The following is a 25,556-nucleotide window of genomic DNA, read 5'->3' as shown; positions in this document are numbered from 1 at the left end:
ATTAGAAAGTTAGTACATGCATGCAATTACTCACTTGTATCATCATCAGGAGAGGATTCTATTTGAACTTTGACAAAAATCTTTATGCTCATTTTCCTCCTGATAATCAGAGATGCACTACGTAATGGATAACTTGTTCGCCAGCACGTATTTTTTGACATGGAGAGAGGTGTTAATGTTAGAATCAGGCAGTAACAAACCAGAATGAAGTCAGTGAAAGCCGTTGCTAAATATTTCAAAACTAGAAGGCTTTACCGCTAAAAGAATACCTCATTGGTTGTCCACCATTTTGCACTTAGGAAAACAGTAAGGGCAGATTATGTAGTACGAGAAGCTGAACTGTGTCATCCTATTGTGAAAAAAAAAGGTTAGTAAGTGGGTATGTATGAACTACATGGGCCTGCAAGACATGTGAAACAATCTTTCTGCTCTACATAGCACTGACACGTCAGTGGGAGCTCTTTGCCCACCACTGTAGAGTGTCTGGCCAGGATGGAGTTAGTTTTCTTTACAGCAGCCTGTATGGTGCTGTGTTTTGGATTTGTGACTAAAGCAGTGATAACACACCAAAGTTTCAGCTACCACTGAGCAGGGCTTACACAGTGTCAAGATTCTCTGTTTCTTACTCTCCCCTCTGCAGCGATCAGGCTTAGAGTAGGCAAAATGTGGGGGGAGGGGGATGTTGGCAGTGTGTCAGCACAGCCAGGACAGCTCACCAGAACTGGCCTAAGGGGCATTTCATATTATATGACATCGGGCTCAACAATAAGAACCAAAGGGTGGTCTTTCCAAAGTAGCTGTTGCTCAGAGACTGGCTGGGAATCAATCCATTTGTGGGAAGTTGAGAGTGACTGCCTTTACAACACTGTTTCCCCCACCTCTTCATTTACCAAACTCTTTATCTCAACCCCTGAGTTTTTCTTGCTTTAGGTCGTCTGGTTCTCTCCCTCATACCACTGGACAGGGGGACTGAGTGAGCGACTGGATGGGCACTTAGTTGCTGTCCAAGTTCAGCCCACCATACCCACCCTTCAAGAAAGATGTGCACTAAATCAAGGTGAGATATGTACAAACTTGCCTATGTCCAGAAATATGAACTGTAAGCAAAACTTCAAAAGACTTCAGTTCTTTAAAGTAGCAAAGACTGAAAAACTTATTGAAATACATAACGGACTACAGCAACCAAGATAATGATCTCTTCAGCAGCTCTGCAGAGGACAGAAAGAATTGTGTGTGTGAACTGCAGCAAAGAAGATTCCTGCCAGGTAGTGGAGGGGAAAGATAACAACAAGTATCAATAGATTGCTCTGAAGAGCTTGTGAAATATTAGAGGTCTTTAGAACAGGTTAGATTGACATCTGGCAAGGATACCAATAGCTTGGCTTGCTTTGGACTAGCACATCTAGTCTTTTTAGATTTCAGGGCAGACAGACTTATCCATTTCTCTGATCTTTTTTTTTTTTAAGTATATTAATTACTAGACTTTCAACAATACAACTAGTGCTATGCAATCAGATACAGCGTAGACATTGTCTTTCTCATAATATAAGAGTAGTTAAATCAAGTTAAAGAATCCAAAACCTAGAGGAATAGTATCTGTACAAATAAAGAAGTGTAATTCAAAACAAGTATTTTAATAAAATATCAGTGTTCAGGAGTTACCTCCTCTACATTGGAAGCAGTTTTGGCAGACGTCTCCATAAAGATAAGTCCATGCTCTCGTGCAAATGCTTCACCTTCCTCTTTCTTGACTTCTCGTCTAGATTCTAAATCACTAAGATGGAAAAAAAAAAAAGTTAGTTGCGTGGTCTAATCTATGTAAATATTATTCTTCAGAGACATGCCTATAAGCCAAGAGCCCCCATAAGAACTTACACGCATATGAATATTTATTCAGGCCCTTACCTAAGGTAGAACTATTGTAAGTCTTGCACTTACAGCATATGGACTATCCACAGACATCACATGTGCTTTAGCTACCAATCCTAGCTGACACAGATCTTAAAGACTTCACGAAATACTTTTCAACAGGATGCATGGATATTTATTTATTTTGCCATTCATTGAATGCTAATTTTAGACGTTGTCATTTTAGGTAGATATCACTCTTTTCTAGTATAATGTTATCTACCAATCCACACCATAAAGGTGAGCTGATAAGGGAGTTTATAAATGATTTCTTAATGATATTAAGAATAATTTAAAAAAATAAAGTTCATTTTTTTTTTCTATTCAGTAACAGAACTTCATACAGTCACTTTCTGTTCCGATAAAATGACTTCAAAGCAAAAATAAGTTATTTTGAACTACATTAGCTGTCCTCTCCAAACAAGCTAGCATTTAGGTTTGGAAACTCCAGGCCTTGCCCTCTAGCAGCAGAAGAATTTGAAGTGACTGTTATACAAATTCTTGTTTCCTGCTTTCCAGGCAGTTTAGGTAAAAGTTAAATATTGCACAAAGGAACAGAAAAAAACCCAACCTCTTGGACTTAAAAGCTTAAGACAAATCTGGTTCTGTAAGTCATATAGAGACATAAGTATTTCACTCTTACTTTTAAAAGTTTCTTTAGGAACAAGGAACATACAGTTTGTCCTTCTTTGCAAGTATATTAGATCTTGAGCAATAAAAATGCTATATTTATACATTGCAACAGATGCACTCTGCAGCAAGCAGGACCCTAAATCACTCATCCGTGACAAACGTAAATAATAAATATAATATATACATTTAAATCAAGTTTCATTTAAGTTGTGCATGTAAAAATATCTTCTCAGACACCCATTTTTGAACAGCATGTAAATGCAGAGGTTAAATTTGCAGTCAGAATACCAGTAGAAGTATCATATTGGGCTTCAGTGCTGCCATCCTTGTAATTACATATATATAAAAAATAAATGATACTCACTGTGGTATCTATTTAGCAGCAAAGCAGGTTTGCAGGTTTTTGTAATTTTTACAACTACATGCTAGCTCAGATGAGTTATGAAGTAAGACAATTCAGCACATCATTTAAACATGGAGCACTTGAAGATAAGGATACAAAAAATGTCTTCTCAAAACAATTTTCAATTTGATGTTGATTATATGTAAGTGTTCCCAGTATCTCAGCCTTAGGCTTAAGATATCTTAACAAGGTGTTAATTGTTATGTCCCTTAAGTAGCTATCTGTATTTCTGAATTTGAGCAATGTCTTTATTTGCTACTACCATGCTACCCTCAAAAATATTTAAAGCTTTGATTCACTACAATGTTATCTCCATGATAGAACAGAAATAAACAACTCTCTTGACTTGAAATAGTGCAGCTGCATTGAAAACTGCAGTGATAACCCAATGAAAACTCACTACTGATATCTAAACATATTCTTAAAGAGCTTTAACTGCTTCTACTAACCACAGTTGTCTTCCTCTCTCCATTCCAATAATTCGAAGCATTTGGTCTTACTAGATCAATATAGCTATGTTTTGTTCTGGAAAGAAGATTAAGTACAGTATTTGTCATGTTTTGACACTAGCATTTGTAATGTTTTCAAAAAACAGCTATTATACTTCAAATTAAACTCTCAACACTCTTCAAATTGAGCAATAAGTCAGTACTACAAATGTATATCAAGTGCACTTTTGGGACTCATAAGAACAAAATTTATTCCTTCAAAAATACTATGCTAGTATACACGTTCTTCCTTCCGCCCATCTCTAGTAGTATGCCCTACCATAAGAACTCCTGTAACACACTTTAAGAATAATGCAATGTAATTCAAGGGGTTTTCTTCCCATCCTCCTCTTTGAAGCTTGAAAAAAATCCCCTTTAAAAAACTTCTTAAAGAACTTTTACTTAATGTGGCACCTTAATCTGTACATTAAAATACATAATTTAAGTATATTTATTGTTTGAATAAAACCTAGTTGCTACTGGGAATTACTGAGCTAGCTGCAAGTAGCATATTATAACATACACTCATATGGTACAGTCTGCATCAGCAGAATGCAAGACAAAAATATAGTTTAACAGCCAAGAATAGCCAGGAATAGTTACAGATGTCAAGCTTATGTAACATTTATCTCAGGTAACCAGTACACTTTACCGTTTCGGTGCCATATTTTTACTCACATAAGCATAAAAAAAGTTGGTCAGGGACATCATGGGCTTACCAAAGCTTAATTTAATAAAAGAGATTACATTTTTATATTAATTTAGGAAGATTAAGCTTATCACATTCCTCAATTAAAAAGGACATTGCTAGTCATTTTCCAGATTATGTATAAAAATGTGGACAAGCTTCACAATTACTTAATTCTTTACATGTTTTCAGGGTGAGGTAGAGGGTGGGGGGCAGAGGGAGGAAAATAGAAAGGAGAAGAGGGAAGAAGCAGCAAGTAAGAGGTGAACAGGCTGGAGTAGCAAAAACAGACTCTTTACCACAAGGCTATTTCTCAGTACTATCTAAGAAATGACCTGGCTGTTCATTAAATTTTAAAGGACAAGCATACACACCATTATTTCAAATAGCATCTTTACCTTCAAGAATTGCTGAGGCAGAGAGACAAGTTAAGGCCAATTAGGTAAAGGCTCATAACTAATGCGTTATTAAATTCTGAGACGATGCTTTTGATATTCAGAAAAACCCCACATACAGCAAAAAAAAAAATCTAGACATGATGCTACAGTTCACTGGATCAGAACAAAAAAAAAATGCAGATAAACTTAACATATTAACTGATGTGTTTTTATAAAGACTTTCAATACAGAACAAAGCCTCAGCATCAACAGGGAACCATTTTAGAACTTTGGACAGTCTAGCTGACGAGAAGACCAAATAAATGTTTACAAATGGGGTATCACACTTTCAAAAGTGTCTAAGAGCAGTCTGAATTCACCAGGAAACGGTGAAAAAGCATTCTCTGCCCCCACCCCCACCTAAACCATACAGAATATGAAGCAGGCTTAACATTCAGAAACATCTCATATAAACATTGAGGTATATACTTTTTACATTTCAGAAAAGTATTTGAAGTGAATCCTGTAGTATGGGCTTTTCTTCTCCTTTTTTTTTTTTTTTAAATGACATTTTCTCTGTGATTCTTAACCAAAACCTAAAGCATTTTAAACCACCTAAAATTAGAAGTCATATTACCTTTTTAAATGAGAGATCTAGGTGCTTCTAAATGGTGATTATAATTTATATAATGTATAACTTCATGCATTCACAATCTTTTTAAAATAAGATTACTTCTAAAAAAGGTACTGAGAACATAAAGTAGTTGATCCACATGTGCTGCACATTGTATCAGTCTAATTAGGAAAGGAAAGGTTTTAAATTCACCATAGAACTATGTCCAGTGATTGAAAGTAATTTAAAGTTAACATACTGCCTACAAATAAGAAAACACGAAAGCTGAAATCTGGAGAAATCATAAATCTGTACCACTTAGAAAATCATAACTGGTTAAATTTTACCTTTTATTTCCAATAAGCATTATAACCATGTTGGAATTGGAATGCTGACGAGCATCTTCTAACCAAGTTGTCAAGTGGTTGAAAGTGTCCCTCCTAAGTGTGGAAGAGAATGAAAATTAAAAGCAGCATTTCAATAAATCTCCTTCCCTCCTGTTAGTCAGCTTCTCTACTTGAGTAGCCAACTCATTTATGACTACACACGCTGGAGGGATAAAAGCTAGTAATCCCTTTGTGAGGGGGACAACAGGCAAACAAAAATTTAGTAAACAGGGAGCATTAGTGAACTTGACTTAAAAAGTAATTGAAAACACGTTTGCTACGAAGAGTAAAAAGGATTCTTACAGCTGTAAGAATCTGTAATTTTATATACATATAAAAATCTGCTGAACTGAATTTTAAAAGTCCATGATAGCTTCAACTGATTCGAATAACAGTATAAATAATCACATACTCATAGTTATATTTGTTCTATAGAAAGCAGAAAATGTTTGACAATTTTCTGTGAGTTTGTAAACTGATAATGAATTTAGCTGCAAAGTCTTTCAAAATAGGGTACACGAATATGGCATGTTACAGATTTTACAGAATGTGTACACTAAATATTAAGTCACATGCTTGTAAAGCGTGTTTAAGATTTTATAAGAGTAAAACCATTTATTTATGAATCAAACATTAATTTGCTGGAAATCCAACAGAAAGAATGTGTTGCTTCTTGATATTTAAAAATAATCGAAGAACAAAAGGCAAAAAAGTCTAAGAAATCTCTAGTAAAAAAGTTGTTGCTTAATTAAGCAATGAGACCCAAGATCCACAAAAGGAGCCACACACCCTAATAGGATTTTGGAGCCTGAACATTTTCATAAACCAGGCACAGTACTCACAGGCTGGCGGACAACAAGTTGTATTGAGACTATTCAATACAGCAAGAAAATGTTAGTCACTTCTGAACAGCTGCTACCAAAAAAAAGAAAACCAAACAACCACAAAACCATCATTACACTAAGACCTGTATCTTCCCAACCTCATAAACACAGCAATGGTATAAGTTTCCTAGTATTTTTATGTAACTGTACTTTGATGTTTTACTATTTCACTCCTTTGCAGAATAGCACTTCAGTAAAAAACCTGCTATAATTAAAGAAAAATCATAGTTCATGGTAATAAAAACACTAGAAAAGAATTAATGAAATATTTTGAAGTCTTTCTCAACAAGGGTAATTCAGAGGTTAATGGTCAAATAGTTTATAAAAATATTTTGTTTCATTCTTCCTGAGACTTTAAGTATACTTTTTCTCAACCACTATACAGAGAAAACTGGAAGTATATAGGTTACATGGGCTATATTTTGATTTTGAGCACTTACAGAAAGTTGGCAAAACATTAGATTACAAATATCTATACAAAAAGCCAAACTAAATTAGACATTTTAACACTGCGATATACCATAACACAATTCTACAAAGACATATAATTTTAATCCAGTTATACCTCCTCGATATTCTCACCTTGTAATGTCATACACTAGTAAAGCCCCTGCTGCCCCTCTGTAGTATGACCTTGTAATGGAACGGAAGGACTCCTGCCCTGCCTGTAGAAGACAAAGTTTCATTACTTCATATCTCAAATTTATTTTTTGGGTGCTGAAAACCACAAACTTAGAATCACAGAATCACAGAATTCTACTTTTGAGAGGATGGGAACAAGAAGGAGTATGGAGGAGAAAGCAGAGGTGACAACTGGGAATAAAGTCTCTAACACTAGCAAGAGAAGGCACATAAGGAGAAGACACCAACCACAGCACAGTGCTGGTTTAAAAAAAAAAATTCGGAACAAGACCTCTAAACCTTTTTTGGCAATCCCTGACAACCCAATTTACTGAATGGCTTCACAATACATGAATCATTATTAGAGCACAGAATGGACTCCTAGCAACTAAGCTCTGAAGACAAATTTGAAAGGAAGCAAATAACCCAGAGCTTCACATTTGAATTCAATAACCCGCTCCCTGGGGCAGCTGTTGACACTAGAATAAATAAAGCCCATTGTAAATAAATGATGAATGACATCTTTACGCCCACCATCTGCTGGTGTAAAGGTTGTTGGAAGGCCAAGGATGCAGATTTTATCCATTATATCATAAACTGCAGCCAGCTTTCAACAGTCTTCAGATGGAATTCTTTCAGTAATCATTTTATTATGAAAAAAACAGAAAATGGTTCTGAATTCAATTTTACACAATTCTGCTCCATAGTTAATCAATTTCCTCTGTACTTGATAAACAATGCTTGTCAAACAGCTACAGCATGCAAGAGTCATCTTCATATGCACTGGTGAAAAACTTCAGAGATCCTACACAAATTAGACGGTTCTCACAAAAAAGTATTCTGTAAAAATCTCAGCACTTGAAAGAACATGCTTAAAAGAACACAGTTCTGAAAAATAAATATTCATAGTTGCAGACCTTGAGCTCCCCATGCTCATGTTTTTCAGAAGGGCTATCTAGCACCTCACAGTTGTTAGAAGGAACATTTATTTCTAGTATTTAGTAAAAGCAGAAGCTTTAACATAATTCAAAGATAACACAGAACACAACTAGAAATACTAATAGTAATGCTGAAAAACCCCTATATGCAGTAAGATACTTATCTGTAGGACTACAGGAAATTACTGTGATTTAAAACCATGAAAAGCAAGAAAGAAATATCTTTCAAATACAAGCTACACTTCAGCCCTACCTATAAAATTAGTTTACAGAGAAATTTCTCTTCTCACAGTTACTGTACTTTTCTTAATATAAGGTCGTCTTGAATTCAAGGAGAACTTGATCTAGATTCTGTCATTGAACAGGAAGAGTGGCACAACAAGTTTTGACATGTTCAGTCTCCAGAAAGCATCCTTATCTTCCAGAAAAATCAGTTACTTTGGTTTAAGGAAACACTTTATCTTAGCCATTCTGGGGGAAAAAGTTACAAAAGACAGACAATATATTTAATAGTTTCAACACGATTAGAATGTACTAGCATATGCACTTGGCCAGGAGCCCAAGTGCATCCGTATGTAAACTAAGGTAACAGAATATAGACAATCTGCATCAAGGAATAGTAAGAGAAAAAAAAAAAAAAGGCACGCAATACTTGGTTCCCTACCCAGAAGCTCCACTAAGCTCTACAACTTTTTCTTGGTGTGGTGACTAGCTCAACCGCAGGCATAAAACATTGTCCTCCTAACTAGACAACAGACAAGTTATTGTTATCTGTGTATTCCATGTATTGCCTAAAATAATACATGAAGGGGTTTTAGCTGAGTACATTAAGTTTGGCCTGTTTCACCTTCACAAACTCCACTCTGACACATGAAATTGTTCATTTCCCTGAGTAAATTAATCATGGCCAACCAAGACTGTCAGAGGTTCTGGCAGATCTTACAGGAGTTTAAGAATTGTGAGTTCCTACTAGAATCACTTGCTCACAAAAGTTTGGTATCTAAGTCCTTAAAATACTGTAACATTTTAAATTGTGTCTCACTTGCCCATGATTAAATTTAAATATCATTGCTTCCTGAAGGAAAGGCTAGGAAAAAGGTAGAAAATGTTACCCCTTCTTCAAAGATACAATCTTCCATACAGCAATAATGAATTCCTGAATTTCCGCTAACATATACCAACAGACAACACAAACTGAATTCCCTTTCATTCTAAACAGAAGAAAACTGAGTTTCTGTAAAAAAAACCACAAACTTTTATATTTACACTTATATATTTATATAATATATAAAATAAGAAATATCTTCTATCATTTACTATTTTAACAGTATAATTCTAAAGGAGAGATCTAGAAGGTCAACATAGCAGGGCTAGGCATGTAGAATATAATCCACAGCTTGGTTTTTTTTTTTTTTTAGTATCGTTACTTTAAGCATTTTTCATCTGACAATTTGCGCTCTGCACCCCCTTGGCTTTTTTTTTCCCCCCCTAAAGGGGAACAAGCTATTTCAAAGTAGACAAAAACAAAAGTGTGTAGGCTATTAGCCAAAAGCATTTTTTTTTTTTAAATACATGTGTTATAATTGTACTTTGTCAGTCTTGCAGAGTAGGACCAACCCAAGTTTAGCTACTTGCTGCAAGGAGCAACAGACAGAAGCAGCAGTATGGAAGCTCAGTATAAATTAAAACCAGCTTTGACACCACAGAAAAACCCTTTCTCTTAAGCAAAATTAACATTGTTCTTACCATCCCTTCCATGATCCTCCAAAATCCAGCAATTTTTTTTTTTTGTCTTCCATATTAAAAAGCATTTTTTCATAGAAGCACAGAATGGCTGAGGTGGAAAGACACCTCTGGAGAGCACCTGTTCCAACTCCCTGGTTCAAGCAGGGTGACCCAGAGCCAGTTACACAGGCCCGTGTACAGACAGATTTTGAATATCTCCAAGGATGGAGACTCTACACCCTCCCTGGGTGACCTATGCCAGTGCTCGGTGGGGCGGCGAGGAAACAGTAATGGCAGTAGCCACTAAATGAATGTTAAATGGGGTATTTCCCAAGGCCATATTACATCTAGTACAGGCAACACAAGCCTTTGCTCTGAGGTAACCTCTGGTTATACCCACTTTCAGAGTTACACTACAGTGGAAACAGGAAGATGGAAGATCTTTTCGGTAATAGATAGACCACAACAGCTATTTCACATTTATGAACTCCAGCTCGGAGAAGGCTGCCTGCGGGAACCAATAAATGCATACTGAACATGCCTAACATGCATCCTCTCTCTTCAGCTCTGACCATGAAAAAATGTGGGCCTCTGATAAACAAGTGACGTTTTAAGTTCTAAGTAACATTCTTTTTGGCCATTTTCTGGACTGTAAGCTTTTACAATTCATATCATATTAGTTTATAATAACAAGCTGTCTGATATGAGAGACTTATATAACCATAGTTCTAGGAGTTCCAAGTCTTCAGAATGGTACAGAAATCTTCATCCCTGCTTGAACTGTAGAACTGCATGGACAAATGTCCCATGCGCTCCTCTAAATATACCACAGTATACACAGAAGACCAAAATACAATTTCAAAATAATGATGTAAGCAGACCATGAAGCATCATCATCACCTTAGGTCACTAAGACACACAGAGCTTTAGGGCCTGCACCAAAGTTTTCAGGAACATTTAAGCTATGTAACTGTGTTACCACTGATGCAATATCTGTAGCACATTTGAGAAAAGGCTGCAAGAGTTACTGTTCCTATAGGAAATCTCAGTGTCATTTCCAAGTGTGTGGTATAGTCACATAGCAGTCAGTCGCAAAATGTGCAGGTAAGTCTTTGCTATCAAGAAGCGTTCCTTGCAAGTTCCTTAATTTTTGAATCTATAAACTGAGGGAAAAAAAAAAAAAGATGATGCAGTACAAAAGTAGTAGATAATGAAACAGGATAAACATCAGCACATCTCCCTAGAAAACAGTCCTTACATTTTACTGAATTCTGTCTTCTCAATACTGAAGAATTTGAAGAGTTTCTCTAAGGACAAAGTTATCCAAGTACCTCCCAGCAGGTCTTCAACATCCAAGCTGACTAACGGTTTTTATTAGGAGGAACATTTATAGCATACATCCACATGACAAATGAGAAACCACAACGCACCATAGCTGCTAGCTCTAGACTCCCTCACTTTTAAAAGTGGCATACATGTATGGTACCATCAAACCCAGTGACAGAACACCTCATTCACATTAGGAATTATTACTCATTTAAACTCATTTACACTTTCATAAGCTGTTTAAAAGACTAGAAAGACAATTAAGAAACAACCAGCTCACACAAGTGCCACACTGCCTGTGACAACTGCCCGTTAGGAACTACTCTACAAATTTGATCCGTGGAACAAAATGTTCCAGAAAGACAGAAGAGCAATATGTATCTTTGAATATAGTTTTGAAAGTTATAAACAAATAAACAGCCTTTTAGTCACACGGCAACTTGTTTATACAAAGGCATTAATCCTTCTTGCAATCATGTCTTCAGAATAAAAATAATTTTAAGGTGCTTTACTAGCATGTAGTACAAAGAATAGGCACAAAAATTGTACAAAAATTAAAAAAACCCCAACCAAACAAAAACCCACCCACCCAAAACCACAAACACGCACCTTTGCAGCAAAGACATTCCCGAACAAGAACAGAACTAAAGACGCTTATGAAGAAGACGACATAACAATTTAAGAAAGCGTCAGAATTTATGTGGAGGATTCAGCCAAGTTACGTGTTGCTTCAGAATAACCCTGTCAGCTTCCTAATAAGAACTGAAATTTCCAAAGGACCGAAGATCCTGAAGGGTGAAACTGTACATATATCTAAATACAGATCACTTGTACATATGCCTTTTCTTCTGATGATGTTGAATGCATGTCATTTAGAGATCCAAAGCAGTTCCCAAAACATCACAGAAACAGAGATCTTCAGCCCTTCATTATTAGAAGTACTCTTATGATTTATTTCAGGTTCTAAATATATTAGAAACCGTTAGGTTTTAAGTAGCTACCCTCACTAAAATGGGAGCTCCACTATGGACAAGAGGAATTGATTTGTCCTCCTTCCATCTAAGGCCTTATCCTAAGAAAGAGCTTGCTCTATTATTGTAAAAAGCCACAGATAAACTGACATCTATAACCAGTCAGAAAATAAAATACCAATAATGTAGTATTTCAATGACCCAATACATTTAAGCACATGACAGACAAAGGTTTGTAAACATTAAGTCAGAAGGTGTCTTGAGTTATCTTAGCTTGCTAAAGTGCCATCAGGGATGTGAACAACTTAGCAACTGTCACTGAAATTCAGATGACAGTCCTATTACACAAACTGCAACAGGAATAGCTATTAAATGGACAAATTCCTCCCCTAATCTATTAATCCAGAAATAAGTTAATGCTCCTGCATAGCAGCAAATACAGTCTGTGAACTGACGACGGAACTAGTTTCAGGAACCTAAACAGATCCTCTGCAAGTTCCTGATGTTACTTCAAAGCAGTAAAACACAGGCCATGAGCATCGAGTCATCACAACTTCAGCTGTAAGATGTAGCCACATTCTTGCAGGTACAATGGCTAAAGAGTCAAATTAGTAAAAAATTCAGTAGAAGAAATCACCAACTGCCCATGAACATAAAAAATATGCTCTGACTACCAAAGCAAATAGAAAATATCATGAAGTAGACAATTACTAAAGAACTCTCAGGGGCAAGTGCTACATCCTAGCACTTGCCAATATCACTATGATACAAATATTCATTTAATGACTTAAGGGAACTTTATTTGGTTTCACTAGATCCAAAACATTTAAAAATACATAAAAAATGACTGAATTTCCAAGAAGGATTAGTATATTCAGAATATCTGAAAGTGAATGGATAAATCACACCGTGGTTTTAAGGAAACAAGACATGGCTTCAACAATTATGCCTTCTGTCTTGCACAAATGTGCTTCTTTGTGCAAGCTCTCAATGGCTAGAAAACACTGTCAATTTAATTAGGAGGCTCACTTGTATAGAAACCAAGGAATTACATGAAATTAGCTCATAGAAAACATGATTTCAGATATTTAGTCTTAGTCTAAGCAAGACTAGTTTTAGTCTAAGCAAGACTAAGGTGTTACGGAAAACTAATAAATAAATATAAACTTTTTTGATCACAGATTTCCATGAAATGATGTAGAAATAGTTATTAAAATTATTGTATTTAAATACACAGGAAAAATTCTCATTTATAGCAATTTAACTTAGAGAACATAAGTAGTATTACTTAGTATCATCACTGATCTTTCCCCCTACAGTGTCTTGAAAGAACTGAAATTCCCTCTTTCAACTGCTGCTTATTTTTACTCATCAACAATGACTTGTTAGTAACAGTCAATATGATACAGAACATTCTCCTCAACAACAAAATGAAGGCTACTGACTCAGCCTGGTAACAAGCCCAGTATCTCTCTACAACCATGAAGTGTTTCTGAGGAGAAACAATTTTAATATTTTTCAGTGTTACACTGCCACAAAACAAACCACCTCATCTACACAGCTTATTTAAACTCAAAGCTTAATATCTCCCAGAACGGTCATGTTGATCCTTACCAGCTTGTCTAAACCACTTCTAATTTCCTAAAAGTTATTTTTGCAAGTAACACTAGCTCAAACACCACACTTCCACAAAAGAGCAGCTTAACTTTTCATAGCAGGCAATTAGCAAGTAACTAGTTTTGACAAAAGTATTTCTTAGTCCACCCAACTATTGAAAGCCATTACTAAGGAAAGGAAATAAGCTAGAGACTCATGACAGACAAGACAAATGAACAATTTGGTCTAATACCTGCACTCCCTTTGACTGACCTAAAGGCATCAGAAAAGTGAAACCCAAGGAGCCTCAGACTTAAAAATTTTCTTTGCCACAGCACACAGAGCAGCAAGCCCACAGAGCCCAGCAGTGGGGAGCTCAGGAGTAGCCTGCAGCTGGGAGAGAACATGACACACTATTTGCTGCTGTAGACACACAACCAGCAGCAGAGCTGAGACTGCAACACCTTACACCAAATATGCAAGAGCCACACTGTGTATCTTTCATGGAATGTGGGGTTTGGGGTTTTTTTGGTTGTTGGTTTTGTGATTTTTTTTTTTTTGGGGGGGGGGTGGTGGTGTTCTTTTTTTTGTTTTGTTGTGGGCTTTTTTTTGTTTTGTGGTGGTTTTTTTGTTTGTTTGTTTTGTTTGGGGTTTTGTTTGTTTGTTTTCTTTCCCTCATCAGACTGGTTTTACTAGACTACCAGTTCACAGAACCAAATACTGGACTACAATTTCTAATGGGCATTCCTTGAACATATCTGCCAGTTCAGCCTCATCAGAAAGGAATTAGGTTTGCATACTCCCACATGAAAACCTGACTGCCGTTATCAGAGCAAACTTCTGTAACAGTCCTGATACAAACTAAGAAGCTAATGAAAAAGTCAAATGTTATCAAATTACGATACAAGAAAAGCACACAAACGTATCTCACAGACATGCAACACTGTTGGCTTCAGCTGCCCCTGTAAGTTATGACATACTCCTGTAGTGAGGTACGCTGCAAGTTCCACATATTCCCACTATTAAGATATACCTTTCATTGCAGCTGCAGTGATCTGGTGAAGACAACACAAACTGAGCGTCACGGCACAGAAATATCTGGCCAGAAAAATCTGAATCAAAGCATCTGACTCGCTTAAGAAAGCAAGTCCTTGCTCACTGTTAACCAGCCAAAACAAATTTTACCCAGTTCTCCACTTCCTATGTCTCTGCTCAAGACACTTCTGTTCAGTGATGGATTAAAAGCAGGTAGGTAAGGCTAACACTAAACCAGAGAAGTGCTGGTGTGGTGACTCAGTAAGCACCAACTGAAAACATAAATGCTTCTTGTGTTTCCTTAACCATAGCTGTAATGAACTCTATCATACCAAACATAATTTTTTGCAGCTTAATAAATACAGAGATAGCACCAGTAACAGCTAGCAGTTTTTGCTAACAGAAAAAGAAACTGGGGAAGTGCTTAATGCAGATACACAATACAGACATGGTAACCTTGGTCACTAGGGACATCTTTGTGTACCTTAACACCTTAAGTAAAACATCTCTTGACAATTACTTCATCATATTTCTTCAACACCTTTGCAGCCAATATCAGAACTGAGACAGTGGAATTTAGATATGCTTACAAGCCAAACTTGGATTACAATAGAAATATCCTGTGTTTTAAAAATAAGATCGCATACAGTTAAAATTTTAACTATGGCCAATAAACCAAGTCATTCATTGCTTACAATTTGCGAATTATTAACTACAAGTGTACAATCTACTTAGTATATGAAAGCTATTAATGAATATTTTTAATTTATGTATGATGAAGTTAAGAAGTTAGCCAGATAAAATCCCTGCCCCCAAACAGTTTTTAAGTTATAATCAAAAGCAATTCAATTGAAATTTGACTACTGGACACTTGGCAAGCATTCAAGAAACCAAAAAGACTACAAAGAGCTACCGAGTCAGAGGCACTAAGAAAAACACAATCTACTCAAAAATTGGTGAAGTTCACTTGTATCCAAGGAACAGATAATAGCACATTAACAATGTTTGAAAGTCAATGAAAGACAGTGACTGCATTGGTAGCAAAATTAGTAATTTTGTCTACAGAGAATCTCTCTAAATTTTAGGAAACAAGGACCAATGTAGATATATTCTCATGTAGTGACACTATGTACTAAATTCTGCTTCTGAAGCTACTGTTTAGGCAGAGATTTGCCTGTCTATTAAACTTAAAAATTATCAGCCACCTTGGTAGTCAGCAATCGACAGCCATAATAGCAAAAATGCCAAGACAGACAAAGTCTAAAGTAAGCACAATCTGACCATATTCTTCTATACATTTTCATGGAGAACTTCCAAGGAGGCACAGGTGTTAGATACCACTTCAAGTGACAAAATTGTAAAATAAGTAAGGCACTTTGGATCTTACGTACTAAGTTAGCTAAAATATTGTATTTGTTTACATTTTAATATACACATACATGTATGTAGGCATGCATATATGAATGCATCTCCCTTCATTGATTTGCTATACTAAAAAGAGCACACACATGAGGCTATAGCTCATATCTGTCAGGTTCTAAAGGTATCCTAAAATGCTCTTTGGAAAAGGAAACAGACAGCCCTGCCTTAGGGAAGAGTCAAGGGCATTTAAAAGACAGAGCTATCAGCATGGGCATCTTTAAGCCCTTGCATCACATGTGTAGACACCAAGGCTGACAGCTCTATGGTAAAGTGACTGACAAGAAGAAAACAGCTGACTTTGCTAATGCATATTCTTAACCTGAACCTCCTCAAAAAGCAAAGTCTGGTTTTTAGTAGGCTTTTCAAAACTTTAGGCTTTCACCAATCCCTTCTTCATTGTCTGAAGTATCTACTATCTTTATTATTATAGTGAACTTGAGTTCTTAAGATTTCTTCTATGGAAACAGTGAGCTATGACTTTTCTTCTACATGGAAATGCAAACATTTCCTCCAGAGAATTCACAATTTAAGCCACACATCACGATTTCGTAATAGGATGTTATGTTAACCAGATCTTGCATGAATACAGAGAAAGATTATTTAGAGAAATCTAAATTCTTATTAATAAAGACAACTTTCACAAAAAGTGAAGCAGCGCAAATTCCAGTTTTGCAAATCTGATAAACTTACTTGAGGAAGTAAAGTTATAGTGCAAACAGCAGAAATTTGCACTGTTATAAGAATACATCACACCACAAGAGGAAATTTTAGCAAAATTTTAATCTTCATAGAAACCAAAGAAAGCTACAAGACAGAGTATGTAGCCTGACACAGGTGCTGATAATAGAGAGCTTAATCAGAACAAAGGGAAAGATAGTAGAGCCACATGTTTAAATAATTTATATGATTTATTACTTACCGTATCCCATATCTGAAGCTTTATCTGTTTTCCATCAATAGTTATCATTCGAGCCCCAAATTCTACACCTGAATAGATTTTACAAAAGATTACATTATTAACATATCTCGGAAAGAAGAATGTGAAGTACTATGAAAGCAAGAATGTAAGTTTACGTTAATTCAACATTGTATTTGTAAGAAATAACCTCTTTCACAATCTGCTTTTAGTTAATTTTCCAGCTGCTTGGAAGAGCTGGAAAGCTTACTAGAAGGAAGAAAGCTATTAATTTCCAAGTGCTTTAAAAATGCATTAACTAGAGAAAGTGTGAAGGAGGTATTTCCTACAAAGTTTACCAAACGATTTAGTAGTTCTAGATCAAGACGGAGAAGAACATGTCAATCTGAATGCAAACAGGAAATTGAAGCATCACAGTTATTTTAACACTCTGCCAATGCTAGATTGCCGAAGTCAGTTTAGACAAAATGAAACCTACAATTATTTATCGACAAAATATTCTATTAAGTGAGCATACAAATGTCATCTTCAACAAGATAAATTTCATTACTGTATTAATTAAAACTCATCTGCCTTTATGAAAAAAGCACTTCCAAAACTACCTAGTTAAAAGATCAAACTTAATAACCAAGGGAAAAAAATTAGTGTTTCAAACAAACAAAAGTAATTTCTTCAGTGGAAAAATCCAGCCTTTTGTACTGTCTTTTAAAGCAATTTTAAGTCCATTAACAGTAAGTGAAGCATAAAATGAGGCTGTTACTACAGTAGTTAAAGTCTGACAAATGCTTAGAGATAGTGGACATATTTAAACGTGTCTTGGCAGTTGGTGTGGTGCTGTGTTTTGAAATTAGTATGAGAAGAATGTTGATAATATATCAATGTTTTAGTTGTTACGTAGCAGCCAAGGACTTTTCAGCTTCTCATGCCGTGCCAGGTACAAAGTCGGGAGGAGGCACAGTTGGAACGCTGATTCCAACCAACCAAAGAGATATTCCACACTATATGACATCATGCTCAGAAGTAAAGCTGAGGGAAGAAGAAGAAAAGGGGAGACATTCGGAGTGATGGTGTGTGCCTTCCCAAGTAATCATTACATATGATGGAGCCCGGCTTTCCTGGAGATGGCCAAACACCTGCCTGTCCATGAGAAGTAGTGAAGGAATTCCTTGTTTTGCTTTGCTTGTGCATGGCTTTTGCTTTGCCTATTAAACTGTCTTTATCTCAACCCGTGGCTTTCTCACTTTTACTCTTCTGATTCTCTCCCCCATTCCACTGTGGGGGAATGAACAAGAGGCTGTGTGGTGCTTAGTTGCTGGATGGGATTAAACCATAACAAAAGACATCAAGTTTCCATTAATCAATGCTCCATATATCCATTACTTCAGAAAAAATAAAATCTGGTAGCATGAGTTTTGTCTAAAACTGGTAACTGTCTAGATTCAGACTAAAGTCTTCCACTAATGTGCCCTGATTTTAAACATTCCCAGTGTCTCTTCAAAAGCTTGTTTAAAATATTTAGGGAGGCAGCATTGCTTTCTGGAGAATGACTTTTGGGGAAGGGGACAGGGAGGAACTACTCTCCCCAACACAGGATATCGGAGCCAAATAAAAGACCTGGGCCAAAGAACACTGTGCTCTCTTCAGCATCCAAATAACTTGCAGTAAGTGGATGCAAACAAGTAGAAAGAATGTAGGGGGAGGGGCAGAAAAGAAGCAGCAGGTGAATGGCAATGCTCTGAAATAGACTGCAAAGCCAGAGGAAGGCCCCTGGACTACTACAAGTGTCAACACTACAGGTATTCCTTGTCTCAAAGTGCAGATATAGAGCTGCCAACTGAAATCCAGCAATCATCCTCGATGTTTAGTTTCTAAACACAACCCCTAAGAAAAATTACAAGAATATTTATCCTGTTCCATCGAAATATCTGCTGAGAGAAAATTCTGAATTTGAAACAACACACACAGTTCAATGCAAAGTTTGTTCTCCTAAAGAAGGAATAAAAGCTGTTCAGGTTTGCAGTAAGGGCATGTCCTAAGGGCAATACGAAAACCAGAGTATTTACAGTGGGTTTTCGTCACCCATATCTACTTACAAATGTTGTGGAGGTTTTTTGTGGTTTTTTTTTGTTTTGGTTGGGTTTTTGTGTGTGTGTTTGGTGGTTTGTTTGGTTTAGGGTTTTTTTTTGCCCCCTCCCAAGTGCATCATGCAGCTTCTCCCTCTCTCCTTCATTTCTGTTAAGAACACATACTTCAGTACCCAAATGAAAATTAAACTGAGATAGCTGCACTGTAAGCTCTTTTAGAGTACGCTATTACAATTATGCAGAATTCTGAACATAGCTCAAAGACAGAAAAATACCTGCTTCTATGTATTCCTTTTTTGTTTCCCCCTCTTGTTTTCATTAGAGGTGAAGTTCCTCTATGAATTTTTTAAATCTTAGAGATAACACTTTAGGCTAGGTATACTAAGACTTGGGGCTGAATTTTGCACATCTCTAGATGAAATGCCTTTTTCCACATGTCCAGTTTCAGTTTTCCTTCTCCTCTCCTGAGCTGCTCACAGCAGGAATAGAATCTGCACTCCCACAGGCCAAAATCATTGTATTATATTGAAAAAAGTTAGGCCTTTTTATTCAATCTATGGGTTGTCAGGAGTTTTAACAACATCAGTTGTAAGCGTATTATGTAACATCGACCCATCCCATCTCGCCCTGGATGGGCGCTCCCATGACTCTGAACTCATGTTCTTTATTTATCTCTGTCTTCCTAAATCCATTTGGGTACTTGGGAGAAGAATTCTGGCCAAAACACACACATGCCCTATCACTTAAGTGAAAGGAGGCTGCTTCCAGCCTATGCCCCTTCTTCCCCTTTTCAAGCATCTTCCCATGTTCTGCTCCTACACCCCTCTTTACGTTGCTATCTAGGTTCACCTCCTCATTCCACTAGCTTCAGTTTCTACTCCCAGATTTCAGCTAGCTATAAGCCAGGCAAAGAACTGGCACTACAGCCACCCTGCTAAGGTGAAGCTGTTTCCCATAGCCCATCAGTTTGCTGATGTGACAGGGCTGCCAAAGGTATAAGTGTCATATATTTGGCAGGCCTGAAGAAGAAAAGATGACTATAACTCATGCCTCCCTAAGGAACTTGGGCTCTTTATTCAGCTAGCCCGTCTGCTGCCAAGACCTCAGCAATATTTGAAAACTGACATTAGCCCAAGAATTTGAATTATATTAGACAGCCACACTAAGGTGTGGGAGGACTGTCAAGAGAGAAAGGGAAGCAAAGGGGAGCCATAACCAAACCACCTGATACCTTCTGTTACATGAAGAATATTTGTTTATATTTCAAGCATCTATTTCAGTACCCCTAAACACAGGAAGCCTACCTATTCCAGGGCACAAACTAAAAATAGAGACCAGGGATACATTTTGTGCAAGGCTCATCATGATTAGAGATGATAGGTTCCTTGAAATAACATCAAGAAGTTCAAAGGTTCTGCAACCTTATCAGAGGCTAGCATGTGTTACGCTTAACATGGAAACTGATCTGAAGACTAAGCTTGCCTACAAAAGAATTTATTCCCACACTATTCTTCATATTTTGTGTGGAAAGATAAACAAAAATTTGTATCATTTACTGTAGTTAGATCAGACGCAATGTATTCTGTCAATATGTATTCATTTCTCCTAGTATAAATATTAAATCACACTTAACAAATGGTCCACATACAATTGACAATTCAGGAAGAAAAACTCCTGTCCCTTCCAGTGAATATACTTCAATCCTTCTCTATGCAGAAGTTAAGTCTTCCCAAATTGTAAATGCGTTTATTCATCTTTAAGGTTAACTTTGCTTTAGTTTATCTGTAACTTGTCTTCAAGGTTGTGTGGCTAGGCTAATATTCTGTTTCCTAGTGAAAAATCTGCCATTTGCATCACCATCAACGCACTTCAAGCTTGGCCAATTCTGTTTCCATGTCCAGTTTCTAGCTTTTCTGAAGAGACAGTTGAGATACTATAGACATGATTTTTTAAAAATCGTTTCAGATTGTACCTTCCCAATAAGAAAAAAGATCTCCACTTGGCTTTATCAGCTAACGAATATTCATCAGCTAGAGATTCACTGCTACTTCAATACAGCACAAATCCTATATTACTGCGTCACAAATAACTCATAAATGCATGTTGAGGTACCCTAGCTGCTTAACCATTAGCATTGTGGGAGACAAAAGAGACCTACCAATAGTGAGATCGTGTACCGGTTGAAACCGCTTATCTGTAAACTGTAACAATAAACATGATTTCCCAACACCTAAAAAAAGAAAAGAAAGACATTTTAAGCAAATTTTTAAAAACTGTTAAGAACCAATAAATATTAATTTAAGCAAATGGTATATACATTGTTTAAAATTCATTACTAGAACTTGAAATACTAGGTTTCATCTACTTTGAATGGTAACTTCTTCATAACAGAAGAGCTTTTAAAGTTCCAGGAACATTAAAGTCAAAGCAGTTATCTTCAAAAATTCAACAAAAATTATTCTTTAGAAGAAGTAGTTCTGCCTTTACAATTAGGCAGAAAAAAAATTTCCTAACAGACCTTTACAGTATCATTCCATATCCTCTCTTCACAGTAACTACAGGTCTTGCTGCTCCTCACAACCCTACTTCTACTTCCCCTTCAGTACTTTCAGATTTCTTCCAAGCTAACTGGATGCTCAATAGCACTTCACTCCCACCCATCTCTTAACTTATCAGCTGAGGAAACAACAGTACATAGATGGCTGCTTACAACCACTATGTGCTATTGCCCACTGGTTCCCAATAGGCCAAAAAATAGTCCAAGCAGAATTGACAACAGTTGAGTTCATGGTACAGACAGACAGATAACATATACATTGTCCCCCTCAGATGTCCTGATTTCAGACCTAAATGGGTTAACTACTTCACATTACATAGACTCTGTTCAGCAAAAGGGCAATTTCTCCTGTTCAGGAAATCACAGAAAAGCAAAAGTGAATGCAGTCAATAGGAGCACTCAAACTACCTACGTTTGTAAAAATAACACTTCTTACAGTTTATTTTTCCTTGTTCTCTTAACTTGGAAGGGTCATTCTTCCCATTCTGCTCAGTCAAATTTCCTATTTTCAGACTTTTAAAACTTGACAGTCATACATTTGGCTTATGCACATTTAAACTTTGAACTATATAACATAACATACAATACTGTGGCATCCAAGTTCCCACTGTACTTTATCTGTCCTGGAATATAAGGCTGTTTTAGCCACATACTAGAGGTTCAGCAACAGCTGATCAGAAGTGACATGTCTGGTAATGAAAGACAGCAAACAAAGGGAAAAGGAAAAGAACCACACTGCAAGACATAAGAGATGCATACCAGAGGTTTGCATACAGTGACATTGATCTTTCTTCTACTAAACTCAGCATTCTCCAAGTTTTTTAGTATGGTTTAAAAAGCAAAGTCTATACAATCATAATCATTGCCCACCTGTCACTTTGGTCTTAAAAGCTAAGCACAGTGGCCAGTTTCAATGAAATCTAACAGGAATAGAAGACTTGCATTTATTTTCTCACAGAAGTATTTGTGACAAATTGATGAGACTGAGCTTAATATCCCAAGCAATGCAGCAATTCCAGTAGCCTAAGCCAGTTGTCGGTGCTGCTGTCCCTACTCTCTTCCCTACAGCATGTTCGTGCTCCCTTCTCCATATTGCTTCAGAACTCATCTGACTAAGCCATTTCAGTTGTCTGCTGGGTTAGCACACTAACCTGACAAGAAGAGTGACAAAGCAAAAGAAATGGCTCAATGCAGGGTCAGAGAAGCATGAGAGTTCAAATGAGAGAAGAGAAATGCAGCAGCCAGCAGATCAACAGCTTATAGTGGCACGGAATGACAGCCCAAGGCAAAGTTTGCAGCATTGGCCTTAACAGATCTCTCTTCTGTAGCTCCTCTGGCTTACGATAGCAAGCTGTCAGAACACAAGCAACTTGGAAACAAGTGTAGACTTTAACCAACAAAATTAGTGTATGAGGAATGGGAGAGAACACTGGAGGTAGGAAAGAAACAGGGGAAAAGGACAGGCAGAGTATTGGAGCTGTAAGACCAGAGAACACAAATCTCTAAGGAACCTTAAAATTATTAAAAATTCTTCTACTCACAGAACACAGTTTACATATACAGATAACTTTGATATCACCAAGAAAATATGGCTACCCTGTCACAGAACATAATCACCATCCCACTTACAAAAAAACCCCAAACCTATAATTCACACCAGAAATAGAATGTAGAATACTTTTCACCATTTACCTTACAAAGTGATTTCAGTATCATTGGATGAGCCAGAACCTCAAAACTATCCAACATTTCTGCAAAAATGTTAAACTACTAGAAAAATATTTCAAAACATAACCGAAGTGACACTTAATTAGGTGTCCCAGTACCAGTTCTTAAGTGTCAATCTGATATTTCTTCTTTTTGTATGGTTGGTGACCAGCTTGGTTCAGGAGAACAAGCACGCACTCGCATCAGCACAGCAAAGACGACAGATAAGCACAGCTCCTTTGATGCAAGCTCTGTCTCAAACTGGCACAAGATGACTGCACTTCTACTTACTTCAATGTAGCAGGCCTTTTCATAGCAGATTGCAGACTGATGGGTTCACAGAAAAAACCACAAGAAATAACTAGTTCCTGTCTAGTGCCATTCCTGCTACCAGAACCTTCCAGCAAAAAAACATCTGGAAGTCCTTAAGTTTTGTACTGTTGTTGACTGAAAAAGAGGTTCAAAAAGTTGCAAACAAAGCTGCAGTGCCTGTGAAGTTTAGGTTACAATCACTTTTAGATAGTACTTATCAATATTTTATTGCCTACATTTAATAGTAATACTTCATTTTAATTTTACAGTTTTAAGACACTGCAAGTTTGTAACCAGGAAGTTCTGTGAAAATAGCTTATGGCCCATTCACTTCCACAGCCTGAGCAGACTGTGCTATCACAAACATGGCCAGGAACCTGTATTGGGAACAGGACCTGTATATGAACTCCTGAGCAGTTTACCATCTTGTGACATAAACAGATGCTGCAAAGATCAATTAACAGCTGCATTGGTAGCTAATTCCACGGCATACAAATGGTTTAAAGTCACTGCACTGGTTAACTCTAAGAGCAAATGGGCTGTTTACCACATTTCTCGTTCACTTAGCACTGCAAATCTTATACCTGAAATGAGGCAGATACTCTGGAGAAAGTAGTTGAGTACATCTTACGAGAGTCAATTGTAAGATACAAAAGGGACAGATTCAGTTATTTATTAACTCACTCTCCATTTTACTGCCACAATTAGTTTAATATAGCTTCAGATATGCCAGCCCCAGAGGAAAAAAAAAACCCCGTATCTTTAACCAAGAAATGAGCAGAGCTTGGATACACCTCACCAACAAACACAGTAAACAAAAGCTCTTGCTTAGGAACAAATTAAAACAATGGGTTATGTGCTCATAGGGGAGCAGCATGCTTCTTTGCAAGTGCCTGTTCTAGGATCCATCCCTTCATCACTTCTTAATACCCAATGATGGGAAGCGAAACTTGTGCTACAATAGTTTTACCTTCTGGCTCTGAATTCCAAAGTATCAGCCTGAGTTGATTATCCAAATTCCTCTGCCTCCTTCAACAGCTTCCGCTTTATCTGGGTTCTGCTCTGCAGCCGATTTCCCTAGACAAAGGGTTGCCAGAGCTTTGTCCACCTTGGCCCAACAGCTCTCTTCCTTATATCAACATTAGTGTTCATTTCACTGCTCAGCAAGCCAGAACAGCTCAGTGGCAAATCTCACCACTCCCTTCTCACTCATACAGTTATGCAGTGAGCTAAACCAAGAAATGGATCCTGCATAAAACTACAGTCACCCAAAACACTAGTATGTGCATGAGACTAGGGCTACAAAATATATGGCAAAGGGAAGGGTTGTTCTTTTTAGTAGCAGGATGCACTCACGACAACTGAAAAAGCAGCTTTGGAACCACAGCAGTGGTGATGATATAGCTGAGCCAGTTAAATGGCCTTTGCTAAGAAAGCTGACTTTCTTCCTTTTCCCCTTCCAGCTCCTGTCACCCCCCCATGAATAGGGCAAAGAAAGTTCAGTTGTCAGTGGCAGTCAGAGGTGCACTACTGTCAACATGAGGAAAACTTTCAGGCTTTTCCTATCACTAGATGAAACTCATCTACCATCAGATTACAGCCAAAAGAAAAGGCTCCACAACAATTTAAACCAATCTCATCAACTGCTACAGTCTTGTTCCCTCCACTGATGTTTGTCTGTCTTAAAAAGCTGATCTAGCTCAAAACTAGAAATGCCTCAAAAAGGGGGGGGCAAAGGGGCTACAATAATTTCCTTACTTGTTCACATAAGCACCACTGTAGCCAAAGAAAGGTGGCAGAAGAAAATAACTGCAGTAGTAGTGATCCCAATCTGGGTATTGAAAGTGAATCTTGAAGACAAATATCTTTACTTAATCTGCTAGTTGCCTCACTCCTACCCACACAGTGCCACCTCCTTCCTCAGAATAGCTCTTACACTTTACTGACCATACCTGCTATTTATTTA

At 37.1% G+C, this 25,556-nt stretch overlaps 1 protein-coding gene across 2 annotated transcripts in view; it reads right to left on the bottom strand.

Annotated features, from left to right (window-relative positions):
• Positions 1-25,556, bottom strand: part of RAB2A (RAB2A, member RAS oncogene family) — a 43,240-nt gene that overhangs the window by 11,495 nt on the left and 6,189 nt on the right. For both annotated transcript variants that reach the window (XM_065628191.1, XM_065628190.1), the window contains exons 3-7: positions 21,173-21,244; positions 16,934-17,001; positions 6,963-7,045; positions 5,458-5,550; positions 1,663-1,774 (exon numbers count right to left, since the gene is read on the bottom strand). In XM_065628191.1, coding sequence (XP_065484263.1) covers positions 1,663-1,774; positions 5,458-5,550; positions 6,963-7,045; positions 16,934-17,001; positions 21,173-21,244 — 428 coding nt within the window. The remainder of the gene's footprint in view (positions 1-1,662; positions 1,775-5,457; positions 5,551-6,962; positions 7,046-16,933; positions 17,002-21,172; positions 21,245-25,556) is intronic.

The sequence above is a fragment of the Caloenas nicobarica genome, chromosome 2 (assembly GCF_036013445.1).
Source record: "Caloenas nicobarica isolate bCalNic1 chromosome 2, bCalNic1.hap1, whole genome shotgun sequence".
Classification (NCBI taxonomy): domain Eukaryota; kingdom Metazoa; phylum Chordata; class Aves; order Columbiformes; family Columbidae; genus Caloenas; species Caloenas nicobarica.
This window is presented reverse-complemented; position numbering and strand designations above follow the sequence as displayed.